This window comes from Leishmania braziliensis, chromosome 18, assembly GCF_000002845.2.
Source record: "Leishmania braziliensis MHOM/BR/75/M2904 complete genome, chromosome 18".
In the NCBI taxonomy this organism is placed as follows: Eukaryota; Euglenozoa; class Kinetoplastea; order Trypanosomatida; family Trypanosomatidae; genus Leishmania; species Leishmania braziliensis.
Genome location: NC_009310.2, coordinates 1 through 24,106, shown reverse-complemented (window position 1 = coordinate 24,106; position 24,106 = coordinate 1). Strand labels below are relative to the sequence as shown.

Genomic DNA, 24,106 nt, shown 5'->3' with positions numbered 1-24,106 from the left:
TCTCGTGATGCCCTCTCGCTTTACTACGCTATGCGTGCCCCAATAACGGTCACCGGAGGTCTAAGCACAGATGACTTGCCCATGCAGCACAGCAGCGTTTTTAGCGTCTCTCCCCAGTTCTCAGCTACTCTCTGTTAAACCGTTGGTGGAAGGCATTAGGGGACTTTATGGGACCGTAGTGCTTCCTTGTTGGTGTGCCCTCTTTCGGCGCCCCTCCCCACTCAAGTAATGCAGAAAAGGAGTGTAACAGATGGTGCTTCCTCTGGAGTTTGGCCCATGTGGAATTAGTCACGACTTCCTCTCGCTTCCCCACCCTCTCTGCCCTGAGCTCTCTCCTTCCACGTGATCCTCCGTGTGTCTCCCCGAGTGTCCTCTTGTCGCTCCCATTATCTGCTCGACCACTGGTTACATTTTCACTCCCTCACCTCGGCCTTCTTCTCTCGTGCTAAGGGATCGACAAGTCAGCCGTGGTCTTTCATCACTACATAAACACGCACAGCAAGGCGCAGAGACAGATGACAGCAGCTACGGATGGCAGTGCGTCGAGCGTAGTGAGGTGCGCGGAGTGGTTGCACAAAGTTGTTCCATGCTGGCTGGACGCTGATGCTTCAGTGCACCTCGAGGATGCGCTGCGGGAGCTGGAGATTTGGCTCAGTTGCGTCTCCGCGTACGCTACGAAGGGTGGACACCTGCCTGTGAAGGCAGCGCTGCGGGTGCAATTGGTAACGCTGGACAGCTGGAACACAACTGCTTTATCCGGTTGGCCGTCAGAGCGCCAAGACCTCAAGGTGCAGTTACGCTGGCTAGTGACACAGTTGTACCTGTGCAGTCACTGTGTCTTCGCGGAATCAGCCGTTCGCGAGGCGCACTTGTCTCACCACCTAGATGACGCCGAGAAGTGCATTCTAATGTGCCTAAAGACGAGCAAAGACCTCCTCCGTACGCGCCGCACCGATGCCGCTGACAAGGTGCTCGCTTGGGCGGCGTGTGTTGTCAAGGCATGCGGGGGCACCCCCGGTGCCACCGTACGCAAATTTTCAGTAGAGGTTCATTTTGCCCAGCTGCGCGCAGCCTGGGAGGCAGGGGGATACGATCGCGCTTGTGTCATGGCCGCCAAGCTGGCTGATGAGGCACGCTTGAGCCCAGCGTACACAGAGGCGCTGTTCGAGCTCATCTATAGCATCGGAGTCAAATCACTTCAGGTGGATCATTTTGATGCAGACCCATGCGGTGGACACGTTCGCAGTGCATCGGAGACCGAGGGAGTGGAGCTGCCACCACGTGCATCAGCCAGGCGGATTTCAGACGAACAGGCTGCACTGCAGACCCTACTGCTCCTCTCCCTGCGACTGCAGGAATCCATCAAGGTGCGAACGGTGAAACAGCGGACATTTTTCGGCATGACACAACTGCAGTACGCCTATTCGCTGCTTCTATGCGGCAAGTACGACGACGCGGCGGACGCGGCGACAGCGTCGCACGCGATTCTCCGCACCGTCGAGCCTATTGTGGTGCGTTTTAAAGCTGAAGTGCACCGCCATGCCACTAACGAGGTGCTGCCATTATTCGGTGCTCTTTGCGGTGACGCCACTGTCGACGTGGGGGATCTGTGCGCCATGGCAAGCCTTGCAATGGAGAAGATCCCTAGTTTGCAGGAAACGTTGTTTTCAGAGCTGCACCGCCGTGTGGCGGCCTCGGCGATCGCCGTTGACCAGTTCCGACTGCTGTGCGTTCTCATTCGCCACTCCTCTGAGTGGAGCGTTGCGGAGCTACTGCGCCGACTCTCCAAGGGCGATTTGCCACCACCGACATTTCACCGCTTCCTGTTCTGCTGTCTCTGGCAGCTGTCAGCCAAAACGGTGGAGGAGCAACCTCGAAACTTGTCTGTGGCCACTCGGTGGTGCTGCCTGGACGCGGCACAGCGGCTTTTCCGCAACGTTGCGTCAGAGGAAGAGCTGCAGTCCGTTTTGCTGGACATGGCACAGCTCGCCGTCGAACTGCACGTCGATGGAAGAGAGGCCACGAAGGAGCTCGAGCAGACGCTGAGACTGTGTCAACAAGTGAAGGCTATCGTTCCTGCGCTGGAGGCACCTTTGTTGCAGGCTCAGTCGCAGGTCGCTTTTTTGCTAGGAAAATCAGAGCAGGGAATGGAGCGGGTGAAGGCACTGCTGACCTGCACATCAGAGGAGACAGCAGTGCGGACCTGCAGCGAGCTCGTCACGTTTCTGCTCCGCTCGTCGTTGCTTCCCTTGGCTGGCGCGGTTGCAGAGTTATGCGTCGTTGCCTTTCACCAGCATCAGTCCCCATTGTGTATTATCGAGTTTGCCAAGGTGTTTGCGATGGGATGCTTGGTAGAGGAGTCAGAGCAAATCCGCGCCGAGGTTGGCGGCATTCTCGAAGCGCATGTTTGTCCTGTCTTGCAGCACGTGACGTTGACGTTGCCTGACGCGCGTTGGTGGAGTCGGTTTCTCTGGTACGCTGCCGAGGCGCTCCTTGACAGCGACCCTGGGCGAGCCGTGAGGCTCCTTCATGCCGGGGTTGAGCTCCAAGCAGATCGTAGCGACGCCTGTGAGACCGAGATGCCCGCGGCAGCGTCGGTCGGGTTTGTGTGTGAGCGCCTGTGCCTTTTGCTCGACACTGAGTTTGACACCTTTGCAGCTGGGCAAGCGGCTCTCTCCACCGCAGAGCTTCAGCGGCACAGCGATAGTCTTGCAAGCCTGCTTAGTTCCTGCATCGACGAGAAGGACAGCGCAGACGGCTGCTTCACGCCGCCGCAGCGTATCACACTTTTTCTTGCGAGGTTAGAAGTTAAGCTGCGTGATGTGCTGGCACGTGATGTCTCCGTGCCCATTGACATGGAGGCACTTGGCCTAGCTGAGCTGCCCAGTATGACTGGCATAGGCTCTGTTGATCTTGAACAAGTAGCGACAGTGTGCCACCATGTGGCCTTACGCCTTTCCCCTCCTGGTTCCTACTCTCTGTGTGATGCGGCACTCACCATCATGCTGGCGGCGGCCCAGCTGAAGCTCAGCAGCGGTGTGGTCTCTACCCCTGCGCTCGGTTCTCTCTTCGCAACGATCTACTCCGCCTTCAGGATTGCTCGTAATGCTGATGGACGGCTGCTGGTATGTGAAGTTCTCATCACTGCCCTCCCTTTTCTCACTGCCAACGGTGCCTCGCGGCACTCCGCTTCCTCTCATTTGCACGATCACTATGGCAGGTCTTCTTCCCTGAAGGGAGACCTCGGCCTCTGCGAGACCGTCGTTGAGTTCTTTGCCGTTGAAGCGTGGAATGAGTCCGTACAGTGCAACATCCTGCAGAGGCGTGCGCTGGTAGAGCGATGGCGTGCCATCACTGCGGCGCTCACAAGTGTCTTGAGCGACACAAACGCGTCAAAGGCCGCCATTGCGGACCTTGCTGCGCAGATGCCGTTGCTTTGAGGATTGCGCAGCGTGCTTTCATGTCCTTTCTGAGATTGCGGTTTCCTTGCCCTGTTGCCCCGTATGCGGACGGGAAGGGAACCGACCAGGTGGTGAACTCGCGATTCTACTCGATTTTGTTTCCGCTTTTCTGCTCCTCCTGCTGCTGCGGCTTCTTTCTAGTCCATTCTTCTCCCACACGAACACGTTACGTTTCGGCTACTGAGCTAACTGCAGTCGATGAGGCCGTTTTTTAGGGCGCGATGGTAGACGAGCGTTTCCGCATTCCGTTTTCCACACGGCGCCTCTCTCCTTCCGACTCCCGGGTAGATTCCCTCAGGCCAATCTGCCCTGGTGCTGCGATTATGTTCCCGTTCCGCCTCTCTCCTCCGTCGTCTCATCCTACTTTTCTTTATGCACGTTGTGTACACCGTGTGGTCCCTTTTGTCTCATGAGCTTTCCATCGCGCTGCAAGCAGGGGATGTGGTGGAGCGGCCTCCTTGCGCTTCTGCTTAATCTTGCCTCACCGTCGCCTTCTCCAGGTTTCCTGCTCACCTCCCTCGTGTAGGTGACCTTGTTGTATGTTCTTCGCTTTTTTCGTGCGACTCGCAGATCCATGAACTCGTCGCAGCTCCGTGGCAGCAACCTTGCGTATCAAGCTGTGTCAAGCGACGCAGGGAGCTCCAACACGTCTCGTGAGCTGGGCGTTTTCTCGGTCGCTGAACACACCTCCTTCCCATTTGCATCGTTGACGACCAAACGCGCAAAGCTGGAATAGCGAGGGAAGAGCAACGCTACATGAACAGCGGCGGGGAAGAGCAATGCCCCTCTAAAAGGGAAGATGGCACTCCGAGCAGCATGAGCATGTAAAAAGCGTCGCACGAAAACGCTTTGATGCTCTCCGACGTATCGGGTAGCGGTGCTACGCGGACGGCTGCTGGCACCGCCTAGGGTGAAGCCTGGATGACGTCGTGCATGCTCTTATGAACGTTTTCTGCGATTAGCCCTCTGCTCTACTTCCATCACGGCGCGACAGTGAGTGAGTTCTCTTCCGTGTGCAGTGGTCGAAACCTCACCGTGCACGACACCGCACTCTTCACTGCGAAGAGCGGGTTCCTCATCTCCGAGTGCAGTACCGACAACGTTTTTGCGAGTTTCTTTTCCTGCGGTAGATCAAGGGACTCCGCGGATAGTCGTGCTGCTGGGAATGGCGATCTGGTACACTAGGTACCTTCTCTCTACCATATCGTTCAGCTACTTGACATTGTGTGTCTCTTGCATCCTTTCTGGCGCAACACCGGCTGCGTTCATTGGCTTTGACGCCACCACCATTGGCAGGATCGCTTCTTACAGGCACCCGACGCGGTGGAGAGGGTTTTGTTTTTCCACTTGACGACCCTCATCGGCACGTTTGTGTGAATGGGCTGCTGCAGCGTAGCTACATCGTACCCCTCATTATGGGGCATTGAGCCATGCCAAGTGGTTTTCAGTGGCTCAGGTGAGGGCGGCGCTCCGCGCTCTGTTCCAGGCGTTCTACATCCCTGCCTACTGTCATCTTATTCCGTCCATTGAGTCCGCCTAGGAATGCCGTTTTTCACCAGGACTGTCTATATTTTATGCAACGCCAGCTGCAGGCAGCCTGTACTTGGGGTTTTGACTATGCTGCTTCGCGGCTGGTGATGTCTGGACCTGGGGAATGCTCTTGTAGCTTGAACGCCCACTGTGACTCTCGACGACAACCGTGCTGGTCTTTATGGGGTTGGGGAGACTTGCGATGGTGTGGTGAGTTCGGTGCTTAGTGCTCTCGCCGTTGATTGTGGAGCTGGTGGCACTGCAGTGCCCCAGCGGCTTCATTGCTAGGCGCTGCGCTTCTTCATGATCCTCATCTTCCTTTCATGCGGGGGAAGTCACGCTCTTCAGCACCGGTGCGTTGGCTTTTGTAAATACGTTTGTTGTGGCAGTTGCGGCAGTGTTCGCCATCACGGTTCCTCAGCACTGCTTCTCTCCTCACCGTGGTGCTAGGCTGACCTACTACCGTATGCTGTGAGCTACTCCGTTTTCACCATCCACCTTCTCGCTTATTTTCCCTCGCGAACACTAGTGGGATTCATGTCAGGGAGGGGGTTGGGGTGGCGCTGCCGCGGCTGTTCACGCAGCGCCTGCCATGCGACTGAGGGGTCGTTCTACTGTGTGTGAATTGGCGACACGCAGACGGTCGTGGGCGTCGCCCACGCGACTTTCAGCTGCGCAACCCCTGTGTTGTAATCTTCGCAGGTCTACTCCGTGTGCTTCCCTGCTGATTGGCGATGTTGTAGCGTTTGCGGCGCGAGGTCAAGACCACTGATGACAGCGTCAAGGAGGTGGGCGGGGTACCGTCTTTGAGTATGCCAGCCGCGCCAACGTCTGTGTTCTCTCGCTCATCTGATGAACTTGGTCGACACCCGCTGCGCACCCCAGCTTGTTGAGGCTAGTTGGTCATCACACGGCTTATAAAGGCGTTCTTCTCGATGCAGACCCGCTGCTTTTCCGTTTACCGTGTAGGTTTGAGCACCAGGTGAGATCAGCACAATGACACACAGCGGAGACGACCAGCAGGGAGACTTTTTTTAGTTGAGGGGGGAGTGGAGGGCGTGCACACAGAAAAAAACACCATTACGGGAAACCCTCCTCGCTGTCGGCGCCCTCTTCAATGATCCGGCTCGTTGACTAGCAACCTCCACCCTTCTCGCATCTTCAACTCCCCTCCCCCCTCCCCCCAAACACACTAGACACGCCGTATTTGTACATCTCTCTATCGTGTCACGAATCTTGGAAGGGTGGCGTCTTATTCCCCCCCCCCCTCCCTCTCCCTCGCGGCGTCTCACAGTGTCTGACCTCCTCTTCAGTTGTTGCTCCCCCTCCAATTGTTTCACATGACAAGGCGGTGACGCAGGGATACAAACGATGGTGAACGCTGCAGCCGTTGTGTACATCTTCCTCGAGGATGTCCACAAGGCTGTGTCTATGGAGGACGTCAAGGAATGGCTGCAGATTGTAAACGATGTGGTGGAGATCAAGCTGCAATTTGACGCGGCTACAGAGCGGCCATGCTACTACGTGGAGTTCCGAAGTGCGACAGCGGCGCAGCAGACTGTGCAGTATCTCAGCGGCGCACGGCTGAAGAACTGCGTCGTGACGATACAGTCCCCCATGTATTCGACGGCGCCAGAAGCGCAGGGGCCAGTAAGCTTCCCTCGAGAGCCTCTGTCGACGACCAGCGCTGCCCCCCGACCGAAAAGTGATCCCTGCAGCGAGACAGAGGAGTTGCCCTTCAACCATCTGCTGCCTCCTGACCTTCAGATGGATGCGCCACTAGCGAAGTGGCTCCCTCAGCTGGAGAAGACAGCACTATACTCTACCGACGGCTTTACCATGTGGCAGCAGCTACAGAAAGTACAACGGGAGCTAGTGGAAGTTTACCAGGAGCTGGAGCTCACAACAGAGCAAGTCGCGGCTTCCGACACGAGGTTGTCGGAGCTCCTCCACGTGAAGGAAAGCGAGTCAGCTTTCCATGGTACCATTCTCTCTCACTCGCCGTTGCCTCTGCAGGATCGCACGGCTACCCTGCAGGCACACCACGTTCTATCTCACCAGCAAGCGATCCCATTCGATGCGCATACTCCGAGTCGGGTTGTCGCTCTGCTGACCAATTGCTTTGGACCGCTCTCACTCTGCTCCGAGGTGGTTACCCAGGCCGGTTTCTTCCTCGCGGTGAGGTTTCTCTTTGCTGCCGACGAGGAGGTTTTCTTAGCGGCTGCTACTGCGCCAGGATCCACAGAGGTGAGTAAGGAGAATGGGCAGCATCACGGGGCGGAGTGGAAGAGCATCGTCCAAGGACTTGACTGGAGACCGGCGAAGAGCAGCACTGCCGTGCATCACCTGTTTCCACTCGAAGTGGACGCGCGTCTGCAGCGCGTAGTGCGCCAGCTGCTAGCGTAGATGGCTCATCTGGAAGGACTTTCGGAGGCGTAAGTGTGACTTGATCCTCTTTCCTCACGTTTGTGCTGCGTGGTAGTGAAGATGGGCGAGGCGTGTATTGAGACTGATGGCTGCAGGTGACGTGTGAGCAGCGAGAGCACGCGAAACAAGCGAAGGTGGACATGGGGCCCAGTCCGATTTTTTGTCTGCCTGGACGGAGGCACATGGACGTGCGCAGCCATTGAGGGATATCCACTTGGCAGAAAGACGAACCTGTCGGGCAGATCCAACATAAAAGTTGTGCCTCGCGCCTTACAGCTAGCCCTCTCTCTCTCTCTGACTGCCGCGTCCTCCCAGGTGCTTACTTGTGATCCCTTCCCGCACTCTCACAGTTTCATTTCCCTTTACCCCCGACGTTCTTCCTTTTTTGTGGTTGCGCTTTCCTCTGCACATGGGTGCTGCCGTCGTGACAATGCACTGTGCGGTGCGACTTCTGCGGTGACTTCACACGTGTTTTCCTGCTATTCACATCTCGACCGCTAATTTCTATCCCAACCCTTCTCTCTGAATCGCGCTCCGTGAGGGAAGAGAGACTCATTGGTTGCTGTCATTTCTGACTCCCACACTGATACCCTCCTTCAGTGCCCTCGTTACGGTGCAGGCAGACACACACACAGACATACGCTTCGTAGCGCCTCACTTATAGTTTATCGTTGTACGGTTCCTCCTTTCTGAAAAATGGAAAGCATGCAAGAGAACTTCACACCAGTGCCAGCGCCGATTCGTGTGACAGTGGAGGCACCGATCAACATTGCCTTCATAAAGTATTGGGGAAAACGTGAGGGGGGTGAAAAGCTCATACTGCCCACCAATGACTCCTTTAGCATAACACTCTCCACGAAGCCGTTCCGCTCCAAGACATCGGTCGAGCTTCGCCGCGATGCCACCGAGGATGAGCTATGGCTGAATGGAAAGAAGAGTAACATCCAGGAGACGCCGCGCATTCAGTCGGTGCTCTCGTGCATCCGAGCTAATTGCCCAAGCCATCTGAAGAGTCTGAAGGCGTACATCGTCTCGGAAAACAACTTTCCGACAGCAGCCGGTATGGCCTCCTCTGCCAGCGGCTACTGCGCGCTTGCCTCGGCGCTCGTGAAGGCGTACAGCGCCACCGTGGATGTGTCCATGCTGTCGCGACTCGGCTCTGGCAGCGCATGCCGCAGTGCGTACGGTGGCTTTGTGATTTGGCACAGGGGTGAGAAGCCGGATGGCACCGACTGCATCGCGACGCAGTTTGTGGACGAAAAGTACTGGCCGGATATGCAGGTACTCTGCGCCGTTCTCAAGGGCGAGAAGAAGGATGTGTCGAGCACGACTGGCATGCAGCAGTCGCTCAAGACATCCCCGATGATGAGTGACCGCATTGCGTCTGTCGTGCCGGCTCGCATGAAGGCAGTCAAGGAGGCAATTCAGCAGCGGGACTTCAACAAATTTGCGGAGATCGCGATGGCTGACTCCGATGACCTGCAAGAGATCTGCCACACGACAGTGCCCTGCATCCAGTACGCCACGGAGGACAGCTACGCCATGATCCGCCTCATCCGTGCCTTCAACGCCAAGAAGGGTTACAACGCCATGGCCTACACCTTCGATGCCGGCGCGAACTGCTTCATGTTCACCCTCAAGAAGAATCTCCCGGAGGTAGTGGCGATGCTGTGTGCGCATTTTCCCACCTCATGGGAGCAGATGTTTTTCCACGACGCAGCCCTCTTGGAGGAGTGCAAGGCGTACAAGCTCCCCACATCTTTCGAGGGGCTCATCAACTACCCGAAGAGGCCGTTGGAGATGCTCCTCCAGTCCCCCGTGGGCCAAGGTGTCATTCACCTTGACGACGCCGAGTCCCTCATCTCCCCGCACACCTAGCGAGCCCTGTCGCTGAAACACAGCACCTCTTTTTTCTTCGCCAAATGATTTGGATCCTTTCCTTCCCAAAGGAGGGGTGGGGCCGGCGGCGGTATCCATTACTCGACCAGCACATTTATTTTTTCTTGTGCCACACACGCCTCGTTGCGGTTGGTGTGGCTGTTGTTTTCCTTCATCTTACCCTTCCCTTGTCCCACATTCATCTCAGCGTTCTCATCACGTGTGCGTCTGTTCTGCCTAGAAGAGATCGATGACACTTGTTTTGTTGTTTTGCTGTCGAATTGGAGGGATTAAGCAACGCGGCAATCACGCGTTCAATGGAGAGTTGCCTGACTCACACAAAGTTGTTCATTCAGCTCTCGTCCGCTCACTAGGTGGGATGGAGGCGGCCGGGGAAGGGAGCTGGGACTGTGCCCACATTCTGTACAGGGCATAGGTGGAATGGTAAGGGAGGCGTTCAATGGGCGCTGATTTGTGCTATGACCTCTGGGGGGGGGGGGGTGTTGCGCGACTTTCCTGCGAGCGTGCAGCGTCGTCCGCTTAGTGAATCCATGTAGCGCCACTTTCCCCTTTGCCCTTTCGTTTGCGACGCGATTGCAATCCTCACTGAATAACAGGCGTGTATGTTACGCGAGATGTTTCCTCACCCCTTCTCCATTCTCGCCTATGGTGTCCCCTCCTCACACTTGGTGCCCCACCTTTCTTCTCTCTTTCATGAATGACTACGCGTTTGTCGATTCAACGAGCGGACAAGCCTCACTCGCATGGCGTCTACCCGCTTGCAGGCACAGTTGCAGCGGAAACAAGGTCCAATCGATGCTCTTCTGAAGCATCGCGCGCATGATGAGCGCTGTGGTGACTCGTATCAGCGCATCGCTGGGGTACAAGATGCACATCGATATCCCTGATAAGGACATGGCCCATGTGCGATAGAAACGTTCGCTCGTGACAGCGCTCACTCATTCTTAAGAGGGGGAAGAGAAAGCCACTGGGAAGGAGCGTAGCACTATGCGCCCTGCTGCTCGACTTAAGAAGAATACTTGTGTTTTGTCTGCTGAACAGCGCTTCCGTATGACGCTGCGGCAGACACAGGGTATGCATACTGCCTTGCAGGCCGCTCTGGAAGAAACCTCGACAGTGTGTGAACGTCTGCACCAATGCCTCTGTACAGTAGCCGCACGAAATAGTCGTATGCCAACCGCGTTGACCCTTGTCTCTGCTGCCGCCGAGGCTGCGCCATCCTTTGCTTCTCCTCAGAGCTCTTCTTACCAAAAAAAAAACAAAAATGGCTTGCTGTCTCACAACCTGGTGCAGCTTGCGCGAGACGCTGACTACTGTCATGTAAAGGCGTTCTGCATGACGAATGCGATGATGGCAGACTACATTGGCCATCAGGAAGTCACCAAAAGGCAGCTGGAGGGATCTATGACACACTGCGACTCAGCCGCACCGATCGGTCCCCTGGCGACTGAATCAAAGGCTATAGGAACGTGTTACTTCTTTCCTATAGTCGATTCCATAATGACCGACGCATGCACTACCACGTGCAACGATGCGCTATGGCTGAGTGTTTGGGAGAATCCAAGTACCTTGTCAAGCTGGAGCTTTTCAAGTGTGAAAAGTGGGCAACGAGAGACAATAGTGGGCGTGGAGGCGCATTGGCGGCGACGTCCATTGCCGCTGCTCGTCGAGGTGCCATGGGGTCCACATGGAGTGATACCGCCTACTGGCGTTCTTTGTTGCCAATTGCGTACCCTTCTTGCACTCTATTGGTCATCTCTCACATTTTTCCACCATCTCTTTCTGCTTCTTCCACCCAGCTTCGCTACGTGTGCTGTACGAGTTCTACATCGGGCGCGCAGCTCCTCTCCGTTGACTTCATCTGGTCGGCAGCGTGTCGTCGACACTGTGCTTCGTTGAAGGAAGCCGATTCCCGGGGTACTCGTGCTAGGTTGGCGCAAGGACGAAGTGCAGTATCACTACTGTTTTTTTTTTTTTGCCACGTACAAAATTTTCCCGTCTTGCTCGCACCTCATTTCTGTCGGTCTTAGCATCGAGCGACTATGCTACGCTGGTCACCTCAACTCCTGCGTTTGCGCCTTGCAGGTGCGTTTGCTTGCACAGCCCCACTCCACAGCCGCACAGGAGCCTTTCAGCCTTTCTCGCAAAGGGATGAGGATGACCTGCTGCAGGTTGTAAAGACAAAGCCGCGGCATGTTCTCCGGTACGTTCGCCAGCAGGTCTGGCGATCTCGCAAACGTGAACTGCAGTTCCGAAATACAGTGACGCACCTGATGATTCTACTGCAGGAGTTCCTCCGCAGGCAGCTCGTTGACCCAGCCAATGCATCCCAGATCGTGGAGGGCGTGCTCGAGGAGTGCGTCAAGTACGCGCAGCATGATATGGCTCACCTGCTCTTTCGCGCACTTCTCCGTTTCCGCAAGTACGGTTGTGTGATTACTGTCAACTCTATTCGCTGTCTGTTCGAGTCCTATCGCAACAATGACAGCGGTGAACTCATGTACCAACTCGCGCAGGAAATGAAGGATGTGCCAGAACTTCGGCCGCTTTGTATCGCTGCATACTTGTTTGCGAACCGCGAAGCCGACGCGGAAGCCCTACGCGAGGGGTTGTCGCTGACGGAGCTAGGATCAGAGGACGTTCTGGCGCTCATCTCTGGCTACGAGAAGTTGAGACGTGTAGAAAAACTCCAGGAGATTCTTCAGGCTGTCTCAGGCATGTCCACCGACAAGATACGAACGGAGGTGTGCTCGGCACTGTTTCGCGCATTTTTCAAGCTCGACGACGACACAAGCTTCACGCAGACGCTTCAGGTTGCTCTAGAGCACAAGCTACCGTTGTCCGCTGATGTGTGCGCGACAGCGCTGCGGCATAAGATGCGGCATGTGACCAGTGTGGAGGAGATCCCTGCCATCGAGGAGGAGCTGAAGGAGCTGGGGTATGTGCCGGATGCAACGGGTGACTCTATCGTCATCACCGCCTACGCCCGTCTACTTCACTTTGGTGACCGTGGCAGTGAGGAGCTCATGCTCGCCAAGGTGGACACACTGCTGTCGTCCGTCGCGTCCCGCATCCAGCAAGGCGATCCTGACATGGACATCAGTGCTGCGCACATCCGCGCCGTCATTCGCGGCTACGGGGCTGCTGGCCGACCTGAAGCGATCAAGAGCGCATGGAAGCGGATGCAGTTCCACTCCCTCACGAACGACGTGCGCATTTACAATGAGTTGCTAAAGTGGTTTGCCCTCATGGGCAATGTCAAGGACGTGCTCGCCACAAAGAGAGAGATGGAGAGCAACGGCGTCAGTCCAGACGCCGTCACGTACACGTGGGTATTTCGTGCTCTCGGTAAGTACTATCCGAGGCACGTGGAGGAGTACTACGCAGAGATGCAGGAGCGGCGTGTTCGTCCTGACATTCACCTCTACACCACGCTTCTGGGTATATTTGGGGACCTCGGGCAGACGAACACTGTCGAGGCGCTTCTCTCAGAGCTGCGAAAGCGTGAGGAGGCCGGCACGGTTCAGCTCACGCCCATCACGTTTGCCGTGCTCATTCGCATCCATGGCGGTGATCTTGACAGGGCAAAAGCTCTTTACGCTGAAGCCCAGCAGAGAAACGCCAGTGATCATCCGCACGTCCAGACAAGCATGCTACATGCCCTCGCTATCCACAAAGGAAGCACCGCTGGTGATGTCGACGAGTTTTTGAAGACGATTCCGACCTGGAGCACGGATGTGTACAACGTACTCTTGCACATGTACGGGAAGCACATGGACCGCGATAGGTTCGACGCGACGCTGAATAAGATGAAGTCGGAATCTGTGGCGATGAATGATGTCACCTTTGGCACCCTCATCACCGCGTTTGCTCGCTGGGGGGAGGGTGAAAAGGTGAACGAGGTCATCCAGCTGCTCAAGTCTCACGATGGCGAAATCTCCGCCACTTTTTACTCGGTACTCGCCTCCTCTCTCAGCCGCATGGGCAATCCAGAGGGCGTCGAGAACGCCTGGGAGGACCTCCTAGCCTCCCGGCTCTTCCCTGATACGGAGGTGTACAACCAGTTTTTGTCTCTCTATAGCCGCCAAAACAACATGTCCAAGATGCAGGGCGTGCTCGACAACATGATGAAGCAAGTGCCACCAAACCCAGTCACGGCCACCACAGTTCTCGACATGCTCGGCAAGTCAGGGCGCGTGTCAGAGATGGAGACCCTCTTCGACGACATGAAGTCTACGCCAGACACGGCGCCAACGTCCGTCACGTTTCACCAGGTCATGAACGCCTATGCCAAGACAGGGGATGTGGTGAAGATGGGAAAGATCCACGAGGAGTTCTTGGAGAAGGGCTACACGGATAACAACGTCACCTACAACATTCTCATGGACGGTCACGGGCGGGCCAAAGCATATGAGCAGTTAGAGGAGCTCCGCCAGAAGCGCAGCGCTGCGGGTATCGCGATGGACGACATCACCTACTGCATCATGATCTCCGCCTACGGCCGCTCCCGACTCGGGAAGGACGTGCAGCGTCTGTTCGACGAAGTCACCAAAGAGGAGAACCGAGCTCTTCTGACAAAGCGAGTGGTCTGGTCGGCGATCGATGCGTTCTGCCGCTGCAACGCTACTTCTGGGATCCAGAGGTGCGAGGAGCTGCTGCGGGCGCTGGGAGGCGAGGGCGGCACGCTCAGCGCCTCTGACTATTGCGGCCTTATTCCCTACTACTGCCGCATGGGCCAGATGGAGAAAGTCGAGGACGTCGTGCGACTTCTTCATGAAAAGGGCGAGGCTGAGGCGTTGACGTACAACGCCCTCAACGCGATCGCGCGAGGTTATGCTCGCACTGGCCGATTTGATAAGACAGTGGAGACGTTGCATCAAATTCGTGATCGCAATTGGGTGCCCGACGCAGCGACGGCACTGCAGCTCTCGGCTGCGTTCCTCAAAGCAGGGCTTCACGAGCAAGCGCAACAGATCATTGAATGGCGTCGACAGTATGCTAAGGTGGCGGGTAGCGGTGTGATCTCCGCCATAGAACATAGTGAAAAGTAGGGTGCCTTTCGTGCTGTGCGCCGAGGCACCGTAGGACAACACTGCGTGATTGCCGCAGCGGTATCGGCCTGGTTTCACAGCGGCTCCAGAAGGTAGAGACACTCAGATCCTACCTAACAGTTGCTATGGTGGGCCTGGCCCTCAGTCTTGTAAACCGCGCCTATACATTCGGCGGGCAATCTGTGCTGCAGTGGCGCCTTATTTTTTTCGCTTCGTATTCGATCTGTTGGCAACAGATGAATCTCACAAGGTCCTTTTCCTTTCCGCCGCCGGGCGACGCCTCTATGGCACTTTCACTTACCCCAAATATGCTGATAAAGCAAAGAGCAGCTGTCACAGGTGCTCTGTGTGCCATGTGATGGTTTAGCGTGACAAAAGGGAAATGTGAGACTCTATTTCGGTCGTGGTAATTTTCTCGTGACATTACTATCTCGGTGTCGTCCTGTATTCGACTGCGCGGTGGCGTCATCTCCTCGCAACATCTTTTACACTGCCAATCCTTCAAGTGCGTTTTATGCTATGCGATGTACTCTTTTCACCTCTGCCGCCCCCCTTTACCTTTCAGATAAACGCATGCGAGGAGCCCTACATAGCGTATTTTTTTACTCCTGCACATCGTGTTTGTCCTTCTCTGACAACCACCCAGACACCTTTTGTTTTCTCACTACTGAATGAACAGCATACCTGCTGGACACCTACTACATTTTCCTTGGCCTGATTATTACTCTGCCCTGTTACCAACACGCACACCACCTATGTACTGACCTGGGTCGTCCAAGGAAAATTCATGGACACCTCTTTTCCACATCGGGCGGCAGGAGGCAGGGCAACAACGCTGAGCCGCGGCTGGCAGTCATCGGATCTGACGCACTCGCTCAAGGGCCGTGGCGCATCGCTGAGAGGGTGCACACCAGAGCGGCTGCCCTTCCGCAGAGGCGATGCGACTCAGCTTGCGGTCGCTTCTTCTTCTAGCAAACTGCAGCACATGTGAAGATAGAAAAGAACAGCGACTCGAGACCCATACACGCAGTGCGGGGCGTATCGGTTGGGGGCTCACTAGGTCTGCCCTTTTCTTTCCAAACCAGCGGCGCCGTTGTCCTGCGTGTTGTCACGTGCGTGTCGGCGGATGTGCTGTCAAGTCCATGTGGATGCACTTGACTAAACGGTCCCCATAGCGCGATGCACATCTCCCCCACGACGACTGCGGCGATCGCCACCGTGGGCAGCAGGCCGACTGTGGCTGTGGTGGCGACATCGCGCTGAAAGGCTCTTTGCTCGGCTCGCCGAATGGGGTTGCAGCTTGTGGGTCATTTGAGGTGCTGCAGTGAGTGCTCTCGAATCACGTTTCCAATCCTTGTGGGCTGCACCTCGGGGACTGCATTGCTCGAGCTGCCGCTCTGGTCCAACCTTCACCACCCGTCACCGAACTCTCAGCCAGCGACGGTGAAGAGGCTACCCTCAGCATGCGCGACTCTGCGGCCGCGCAGCACCTCATCCAGTTCTCTGTTGCCTGCGACAGCTTCCTCCAATGACCAGCTTTGACGCATGCCCCTCGCTAATTTGTGCGGACCTTTCAATCTGCGGAAGCGTGACCTCCTTGGCACTGCACGCAGATGCGCGTCAGCTGCGTGTGATTCGCGCTGCGGGCAGCGTCGTGCGCAGCCTCGAGGGACGTCTTGCCGCACAACCTCTCCACACTGAGGGACTCGCCACACATTCGAGCGATGACGGTGGGGGCCTCTTCAGCTCGCCGCGTGGATACACGCAGCCAGTGCCCACACCTCGAGACGATCCACATACGCGGCTGCAAAGATCTCCCCAGTCTCGCGCCGCTGCAAGGGGCACCGACTTCGAAGACAAGCAAAGCTCTGAGCACGCGCTTTTACAGCACTGACGAGCTCAACGGGTGCCTAGAGCGCCAAACCTGCCGGTGATCTGTCTCCAGTGCTCGCGTGTACGCACCGTCGAGGAGATTGCATTGCCTCTCCCCTGTTGAGGGTTCTCGGCCTTGGCGACCCCACAACTTTGCACGATCTTGCCACACTAGCGCGAGCACCGCCTCACCAGAGCCTCAAGGCCAGCCGTAGTGCTGCCGGCACTATCGTGTGCTTCGAGGTATGTCCGCCACTAGCGATCGTGAGCTTGCGAGGCTGCGGCAAGAGGGGCAGCCTTGCGTCGCCCACAGATGCCGCGCATGCGATCGAAGCCGTAGCGTCCACAAAGGGGGAGTGGGAGTGGAGGGGCAGCCTCCCTGAGCCTTCTCAGTTTCCCGAACTGCCATTGTCTCGGTCCTGCGCGGCTCGATAGGCGCCTATAAGCGTTTTTTCCCGTCCCCTGCCCGTTTCCTATGGTGAGGAGCGCAGCCACTCCCCAAGCAGCATCATGCACTTCACCGTTGCGGTGCCGTTGTTTGCCTTGTGACGTTCTCCCACTCTCTTCTTGACCGACCTGGTAAGGGGTTTCTGCCCTGAGCAAGGACTAGTGGCGAGTACGTTGCGTGAGCTGCGCAGCAAAGACACATAGATCGTGCACTGCTATTCACCTCTCTTTTTTTTTCGTTCTTCGATCCCTTTCTGACTCCCGCGTCGTTTTGTCGTTTCTCTTTTTCTGTGGCACCATCGGTGGGCGTGTCACCGCGACGGTGGAGTTACCCGCACACATACACACCGCGTGTATCACTTGGAGGGGTCTCACGTCACCAACCGGATGCCCATCTGCCGCGTTCTCGTCTCTGCTGATTTGACCTCCCGCGTTTTTCTACCCCCCTTCGCCAGTGGATCCTCCGTTCGATTTCCTATTCTCTTTCGCTCTGACAAGGCCACTTGTGCGCTCGTGTGCTTTCTGCTCCGGCCCGCCTTGTGCCCAACCGCCTTGGTTGCATGGCGATGCTTTTTTTCCTCGGTTCGCCACTGTGGTAGCGCGTGGCACTGTGCGCTTCTTTCCTCTGTGCTCTAGTTTTCTCTCCTCTCCCACCAACCGTGTTGTCGGGAGATTTAGGCGGTGTGTTGCCGTCTGTGTTCCCTCCTCTGCTGGGAGCAGTGATGCTGTACGCGATGGTTTGTCGACTGGAACAAGAGCAACTTTGCCAACGCTGCTTATCCTACTCTATGCGGTTCTTCCCGGCTGTCGAATGCGTTCTCCACCCGTTATCTTGCAGGGAAACAAACACGGCTCGCCCTCTGTTGCGCGCCACTCCGCGGAGGAGTTCTGGGGACGCTATGCGGTGCGCGGAGAAGGCCCCCCTCGGCGAAGGGGTCGAGCACAAGAGCGTCGCGATGACGCCTTTGTGCACGAGGGCGCTGCTGCTGGTGTGCGCCATGGCCTTGCCGGCCTCGTGCGCTCTTCGAACTGCACCGCCATTGGTTTTCATCCTCGAGCGCCACGAAGGGCACCGTCCCTCACTTGATCGAGCTCAACTCTGCCAGCTGCATGTCATGGCGTGTGCCTGTGGGTTCTTCTTGATGGACTTGTCCGGGCATTTCTCGCCTCCTCGATCTCCACACCATGTGCGCCTGCACGCCCACAGACGCACAACCCCGCTCTCTTCCAGCGGTGCTCAACGTGCCGCTCGTCTCCTCCACTGAAGAACTGCCTGTCGTCGTCCCTTTTGTGCTCCCACTGCCGTCACCGGCTCCCCGCTGTTCCACAGACCTTGTACCGCATCCTCTTCTTTGCGTCGGCGGGATACCACACCCATCGAGACGGACGCTGTACTTTGCAGAGTGACGCAAGCCCACCGTGACTTGCTCGACTTGGACGACTACAGGACGAGCGAGGTGCGCAGTTCCTTGGACTCGTCGGAGGGAGCTCTGCTGGTACAGGTGACCTACTGTGTGTCGGCACACGCCCACCTGACAGTGTTGGCGGCGCTGTCTCGCGCGTAAGTGTATGCGGAGCAGCGGGGAGAGTACTGCATGGAGTGCACCACCATCACTTTGACGGGAGACGTTGTACGCGACGCAGTGGGCTTGGCTGATGCCTTGTCAAACCCGGAGAATGCCATCCAGCACACCAGCTGGTGGCTGGGAAAGCGTGCGTTGGCTCTGACTGTGCGTGGGGTGTGGGTGCAGTGCGTGCGATACTCGCCGCTCCGCCTGATAGGGCGTCACACCTGCTTCTGTTCGAGGTGGCAGATGGTGAGGCTGCCACAGCTCTTGGCGTCAACCAGCGCGCGCTCCTGCAGCTGAACGAGAGCGTCACTCATGTGAGAGTCACGTGGTACGGCACAGTGCAGTCCCGGCCAGGATGACCCAACGCCGCACGCGCTGCATCAACGACTGCCGCGAGGCCCGTTTGCGGCTCACGTCTCAGCTGCTCGCATGGAAGAGCCTCGTCGTGTGTGGTCCCCAAAGAGTGACCCCCCACCTTGAGGAGTTCATGAGTACCGCCCGCCTAGTTGGACTTTCTGTCCGGGGGGTCTTCGATTGAGGAAGCCTCCGACTTTCATCGATGCGTACCACTCACGCAAGCTTGCTTTGGCTCACCTCAGCAGCTGAGGGGCCACGCACCGCTGACACGAGCGCGGTGCCTTCGCATGGTCGTCGCCTGTGCGGGCTGCATGGGCAACAGTGAAGGGTGGAGGACTTGACCCGTGCTGGAGTCTGTGGGGATCCGTGATGGCGGGTGCCTGGAGAGCCTTGCCGTGCTTGCAGCGGGTGCACCGGCGATGACCGTGCGGAATCTACACCAGTGGGAGTGGTGTACGCAACATCGGTGCCCTCAGCAAGTGCCGTGCGCTGGAGCTCGCCAACTTCAGCCACTGGGGGCAGCTGCAGAGCACCCTGCCGCTTGCGGGATCCGCAAAGCTGCACAGTATCGTTCTTTCCTCGAATCGAATGTCTCTATGCGGCGCCATGCCGGTACACGCGGCGCTCTATTGCATAGACTAAGCGCGAGATCCGGAAGCCCCCTCTGCACTGCCTCGCTTCCGCCTCTTCCAGTCCTGATTGATTATTCTTGCTGCTCGTTTCTCCCTCTTCTCCCCACCCTCCCGTGCTAGCGAGTGGCACGTGCCGTGTCCACTCTGAAGGTGCACTCAACGATCGCGGGTGCAGTGCCACCCTCGGGCGTTTTCAGGTACCATGCGCTCCGCGTCCCCCCACGCTCCTGCGTTCACTTCTGCAGTGAGCGACTGAGAGGGGAGCGCACCATTCAAGCACCGGGCCCCCTACGTGTGCTGTTACTCCTCCTCGTTATGCCTGGCCTCAAGCGTCACAGGAGGTGCCAGGACGCTTGCCGCTCCTCTGCTGCGCTGTTTAGGCGGACTAGGCGCCCCCAAACTCCGTTTTCGTATCCCCCGAGAACCCTTTGTCTTGCAGGCGTGGAATCGGTATTGCAGGCGTCGCGTTACCCCCCCCTCCTGTACTGCCGCAGAACCGGCGTTGCTCCAAGGAGCAGATGCAATCCCTCTTCAAAGGCTATCGAGTGGGTGTGCAGCGTCCGTGACGGTGCGTCTCGCAGGCCACAGGGGGTCGTGGCAGCCATCCGTGCTGGGGCAGCTCCGGCAGGCTCTTCGCTTCACGCAAGGCACCGCTCCCACCACCTTTGCTGCGATGCCGACCAATACGCATGTATTCACGTGTGTGTGTGTGTGTGTGTGTGTGTGTGTGTGTGTGTGTGTGTGATCATCATCCCCTGGGGAGTGCAATGGTGGTGTGCGCATCACATTGTGCAGGGGAACACTGATATATCCCCCCTCCAACTGGATTGCGCGCGGGCTCGAACGTGACAGTCATCCCCTTGGACCTCTCCGGTCGGTGCGGTGCATCCCTTGGTGAAGCTGCAAGTCCCAACTCTTGTGGACGGTTTAGGGGTGGGGAGGGGGTGCTGTGGCGGCACTCTGCGCCACCGAACGTGTTGACGAAACGACAGACCATATGCCCTGTCTGTTACGTCAGGAGCATCACGCGTCCGGGGGACACTGCACCTGCGGCAGCTGCAGAAAATGCTCCCCATGGAAGGTTTTCTGGAGCCCGTTTTGCAGTGCTCTCCCTCATTCACTGCTTGGCCGTAAGAGGCTGCACTCCAGCTTTCCTGGACATCGTTCCGCATCCTCACGGAATGCGGCACCCTAGCTTTTCCTGCCACGGCGAAAGGCCACTAGACACGCGTGAGGTGGTAGGCGCCCTTCTCCACGGGGCATTCCTTGAGAGCACCTCGCTGGGAACCTCAGCTGCATTCGATCTATCCGGCTCTCTCGCGGCTGTCCGTTTGGCCTCTTCTCCAGAACCCCACGATCTCACCTGGATGAGCGATGCTACGCCGCAGCACACCCTAAGCTGGGGGCAACTGGGCCTTCCGCGGTGCCGAGGTCTCACGGTGAGATCATTTTCTTTCCAGTGCTTCCTCGCCCTGCGACACCCTCTCCCACTGTACCGGGGAAATCCTCCCGAGGGCCAGGGTACACGGGTTAGGGTTAGGGTTAGGGTTCAATTGGCGGCGTGTAAAACCACAAAGGCAATCGAATGGCACTTGACCTTATAGGGGGGGGGGGGGTGGTTGGTGGGATGTGGTGTTGGATGTGCGAAATTTGACCGATAGCTGAATCGGTGTTCGTGTATCCGTGGAAAAGGAATCCTGAGTGAGCGCGTGTGTCTCGGAAACCCACTCCTCACTTCCACTTGGTCGATAAATATGTATCTTACTAATCATGTGTATCTTATGGATTCTTACTTCACTGTTGTCCCTCTATCTCTTCTCAAAATGTATGAAGTAATTCACACTAAGTGGAGTTGATGCGGCCCGCGACGAAAAAACGACATACGTGAAGGTCACGCTGACGATCCGCAAGGGAAAGGGTGCCAAAACACGCGGCCCATACCCGATCCCATCGATGCTAACGAGGGACCTCGCAGCGACGCTGCAGGAGATGCTGGTCGAGAAAAAACCATCCGAGGAGCTTTTCTCACCACACGTGGAGGAGCTGCGGGCGCTGATCGCCCAGGAGGTGCGAACAGAGATGCGAGGTGCACAGCTGCCCTCGATCCGGAAAGGCGCGCTCCGTTGTATGGCGGAAGCGGGTGTCCCGTTGAAGGACCTGATGATGATTTCCGGGCACGCGAAGCAGGCCACGCTGCTGCGCTATCTTGGGTATGGCCAGCAGCCTACGGTGGAGGCCGAGACCGCAAGGGACAACGCCGGAAGAGCGCTATTCCAGACCCTCTAGAGGCTGCGGCTTCCGTGTTCCGTTTCCGATCGCAAGAGTCATCGTGCGCGAATCTCGGAATCGCACCACAGGAGGTGGCGGCCATGGTGGACCAGATGTCCGGTTTCATCCAAGTGCTGACGGAGCGACCGGCACTCGTGAAGCAGTGGCCGCTGCACCTGAAACGGAACACACCACTGGACATGGATACCGTGCTGGCGATGCCGACAAAACGCGCCTCAACGAAGCGGTTTCTCCAGCGAATCCAGTGCTTTCTGGATCCCTCCTTCTACGATGGGTTGAGGACCTCACGAACCATCAAAAAGTGTGCGCTCACGGCTGCGGAAATCCAACAGGCGGTCGAGATGGGCAAGTTCGAACCGTGCCCGATCAGCGACATCGGCGCCCAGGTGCAATTGCCAGAGGGCATGCACGGCGTGAACGTCTTCACGGTGCCGGAGCTGAAAGGACGACGACGCCTCATCACGGAGCCCCTGCTGAACCGCGTGATCCCCAAACATCACGTCCCGCGCGTCCACTACGACACGCGCCTCGGAAGACGACAGCGGCTGCGATACGCCCGGTACATGCTACAGATCGACTTCGAAGCTTATTACGACGCTATCCCGATCGCGGCGACACTCCGTAACAAGTTCGTTTTTCGAGCCAGGCATGACGGGCGATACTACCGCCTTCGTACTCTCCCGACCGGCGCGCGGTGGAGCGTTGCCGTCGGCCAGGCGGTGACGTGGACGATTGTCGACATCGACACGCCCGTCACCATCACCACGCTCATCGACAACATTCTCGTGGCCGCACGCGAAGGCCAGGAGCGTGAGTTTGTGCTCGCGGTGCGCACGGTCGTCGCACGCATCAAGGCGGCGAACCTGATGACGTCACCCAACCGGGACGAGCTGGAGGCGATGTCGGACGAGGAAATCCTGCAGCTGGCGAGTGCCAACACCGTTTTTCTCGGTGAAGAATACACATGGAATGGCCGAGAGCGGCTGATCCGCAACTCGGTGAAGACGGTGGCGAAGCTGAAGCTTGCGCTCCAAAAGACCAGCCACACCATACGCAGTCTGGCCTCGCTGATCTCGCTGATTTTCTTCGCGCTCCATACCACGCAAATGAACCCCGCACGGGCATTCAAGCTGCTGAGAGCCTACCGAGGCATATACCGGCTGACGTTCCGCGGGTACGACTGGGACGACGCGGTGCCGTACATCGACTCCTCCGTGGCGCGGTCGCTGCAGGAGATCGGCGGCGCACTGGTGCAGAATCCGTGGTGGAAAATCTCGGACGAGAGACACCCAACGACGGACGAGGCGACCTATGACGCGGTGGCCTTCACCGACGCGTCGCTGGAAGGGTGGGGTGCTGTACTTCACCTCCGCGACGCGGGCGCCACAGAAATGTGGACCTATCGGCAGCGCTGGACCGAGGACCTGGAACGGCAACTCGGCGGCGACGACGGCGAGGCGGAACGCGTCCTCGAAAAACTGCGCCAGTACCAGCTGCGTCGCCGCGTCCGGTCGGGAGGCCGGTTCGAGGACCCAGACCTGCAGGCGGACCGCTTCCAGGCGCGGTACTCGGCACACGCGGAACCACGCGCGGCACAACTAATGCTGCGACACCTGGTGGAGCACCACAGGGTGCCCAACGGAGCGCGAATCGCGCTTGCCACGGACCACCGTGCGATTGTCATTGCGCAGAAACACCTGAACGGTTTCGACGGCATTGGCAGAGGCTACGCCCTGAACAAACTTTTCGAGTACACCTACGACCTCTGGTACAACAGAGGGATCGACGTAGTCTTTTTCTACGTAGAGGGTGCGCGGAATCCGGCGGACGCCTACTCGCGACACTTCGGGGTGGACGCGACAGGATCGCTGGAGGTTCACCGAGTTGAACCGTTTGGCGTGCCGTTCCTCCGGCACATGTGGTGCCCGCTATGCGAAGAGCGGCGCCGCGAGGAGGGCGGCGAGATATGATCGTCACCAGAAACATCCGAGGGGAGCCGGAACCTGACGGCCGACTCTCCGGAGGACGGTGCGACGACATCGCTCACAAGATATGGATGGCTAACCGCGTGCTATGGGGGGAGGCTTCCCCGGTACCGGTGCCAAGCCATAAGAAAAAGCACACAAAAGAAGTCCAAGACGACTTGATGTGCTCCTCACGCGACCGAGCGCGGTAGAGGGGACCGGCGGCATAATCATGACGCGGCGCCGCGGTCGTGGTTGCGTGCCTGCCTTGCCGCTTCCCAATGGGGTCGCGAAGACTCTCTCCATACCCATCTGCCTTCCACAAATCTTTCTCCCTTCTCGCCCTCTGTTGTCTTCAAGAAATTATATCTTCGCGAGCACCCTATCACACAGGACGGTGGCATTAGGGTTAGGGTTAGGGTTAGGGTTAGGGTTAGGGTTAGGGTTAGGGTTAGGGTTAGGGTTAGGGTTAGGGTTAGGGTTAGGGTTAGGGTTACGGTTAGGGTTAGGGTTAGGGTTAGGGTTAGGGTTAGGGTTAGGGTTAGGGTTAGGGTTAGGGTTAGGGTTAGGGTTAGGGTTAGGGTTATAAGAGGGTTAGGGTTAGGG

The 24,106-nt window shown here is 57.5% G+C and overlaps 5 protein-coding genes and 1 pseudogene across 6 annotated transcripts; all 6 read left to right on the top strand.

Moving 5' to 3' along the window:
* Positions 1-515: 515 nt before the first annotated feature.
* Positions 516-3,440, top strand: LBRM_18_0060 (conserved hypothetical protein; the record flags this gene model as incomplete). The annotated part of the gene is made up of 1 exon (XM_001563882.2): positions 516-3,440. The coding sequence occupies one exon, from the start codon at positions 516-518 to the stop codon at positions 3,438-3,440; it is 2,925 nt and encodes a 974-aa protein (XP_001563932.2).
* Positions 3,441-4,313: 873 nt separating this feature from the next.
* On the top strand, positions 4,314-5,801 carry LBRM_18_0050 (annotated as a pseudogene). Its single transcript is given in 2 exon segments — positions 4,314-4,367; positions 4,371-5,801. Coding segments are annotated over 2 exon segments (1,485 nt in total).
* Positions 5,802-6,362: 561 nt separating this feature from the next.
* Positions 6,363-7,397, top strand: LBRM_18_0040 (conserved hypothetical protein; the record flags this gene model as incomplete). The annotated part of the gene is made up of 1 exon (XM_001563881.1): positions 6,363-7,397. One exon carries the CDS (start codon positions 6,363-6,365, stop codon positions 7,395-7,397), a length of 1,035 nt encoding a protein of 344 aa, XP_001563931.1.
* A 717-nt stretch (positions 7,398-8,114) lies between these two features.
* LBRM_18_0030 (putative mevalonate-diphosphate decarboxylase) lies at positions 8,115-9,296 on the top strand (the record flags this gene model as incomplete). The annotated part of the gene is made up of 1 exon (XM_001563880.1): positions 8,115-9,296. One exon carries the CDS (start codon positions 8,115-8,117, stop codon positions 9,294-9,296), a length of 1,182 nt encoding a protein of 393 aa, XP_001563930.1.
* A 2,063-nt stretch (positions 9,297-11,359) lies between these two features.
* Positions 11,360-14,368, top strand: LBRM_18_0020 (conserved hypothetical protein; the record flags this gene model as incomplete). The annotated part of the gene is made up of 1 exon (XM_001563879.1): positions 11,360-14,368. One exon carries the CDS (start codon positions 11,360-11,362, stop codon positions 14,366-14,368), a length of 3,009 nt encoding a protein of 1,002 aa, XP_001563929.1.
* Positions 14,369-21,616: 7,248 nt separating this feature from the next.
* On the top strand, positions 21,617-23,506 carry LBRM_18_0010 (TATE DNA Transposon; the record flags this gene model as incomplete). Its single annotated transcript, XM_001562137.1, has 1 exon — positions 21,617-23,506. The coding sequence occupies one exon, from the start codon at positions 21,617-21,619 to the stop codon at positions 23,504-23,506; it is 1,890 nt and encodes a 629-aa protein (XP_001562187.1).
* Positions 23,507-24,106: the final 600 nt, after the last annotated feature.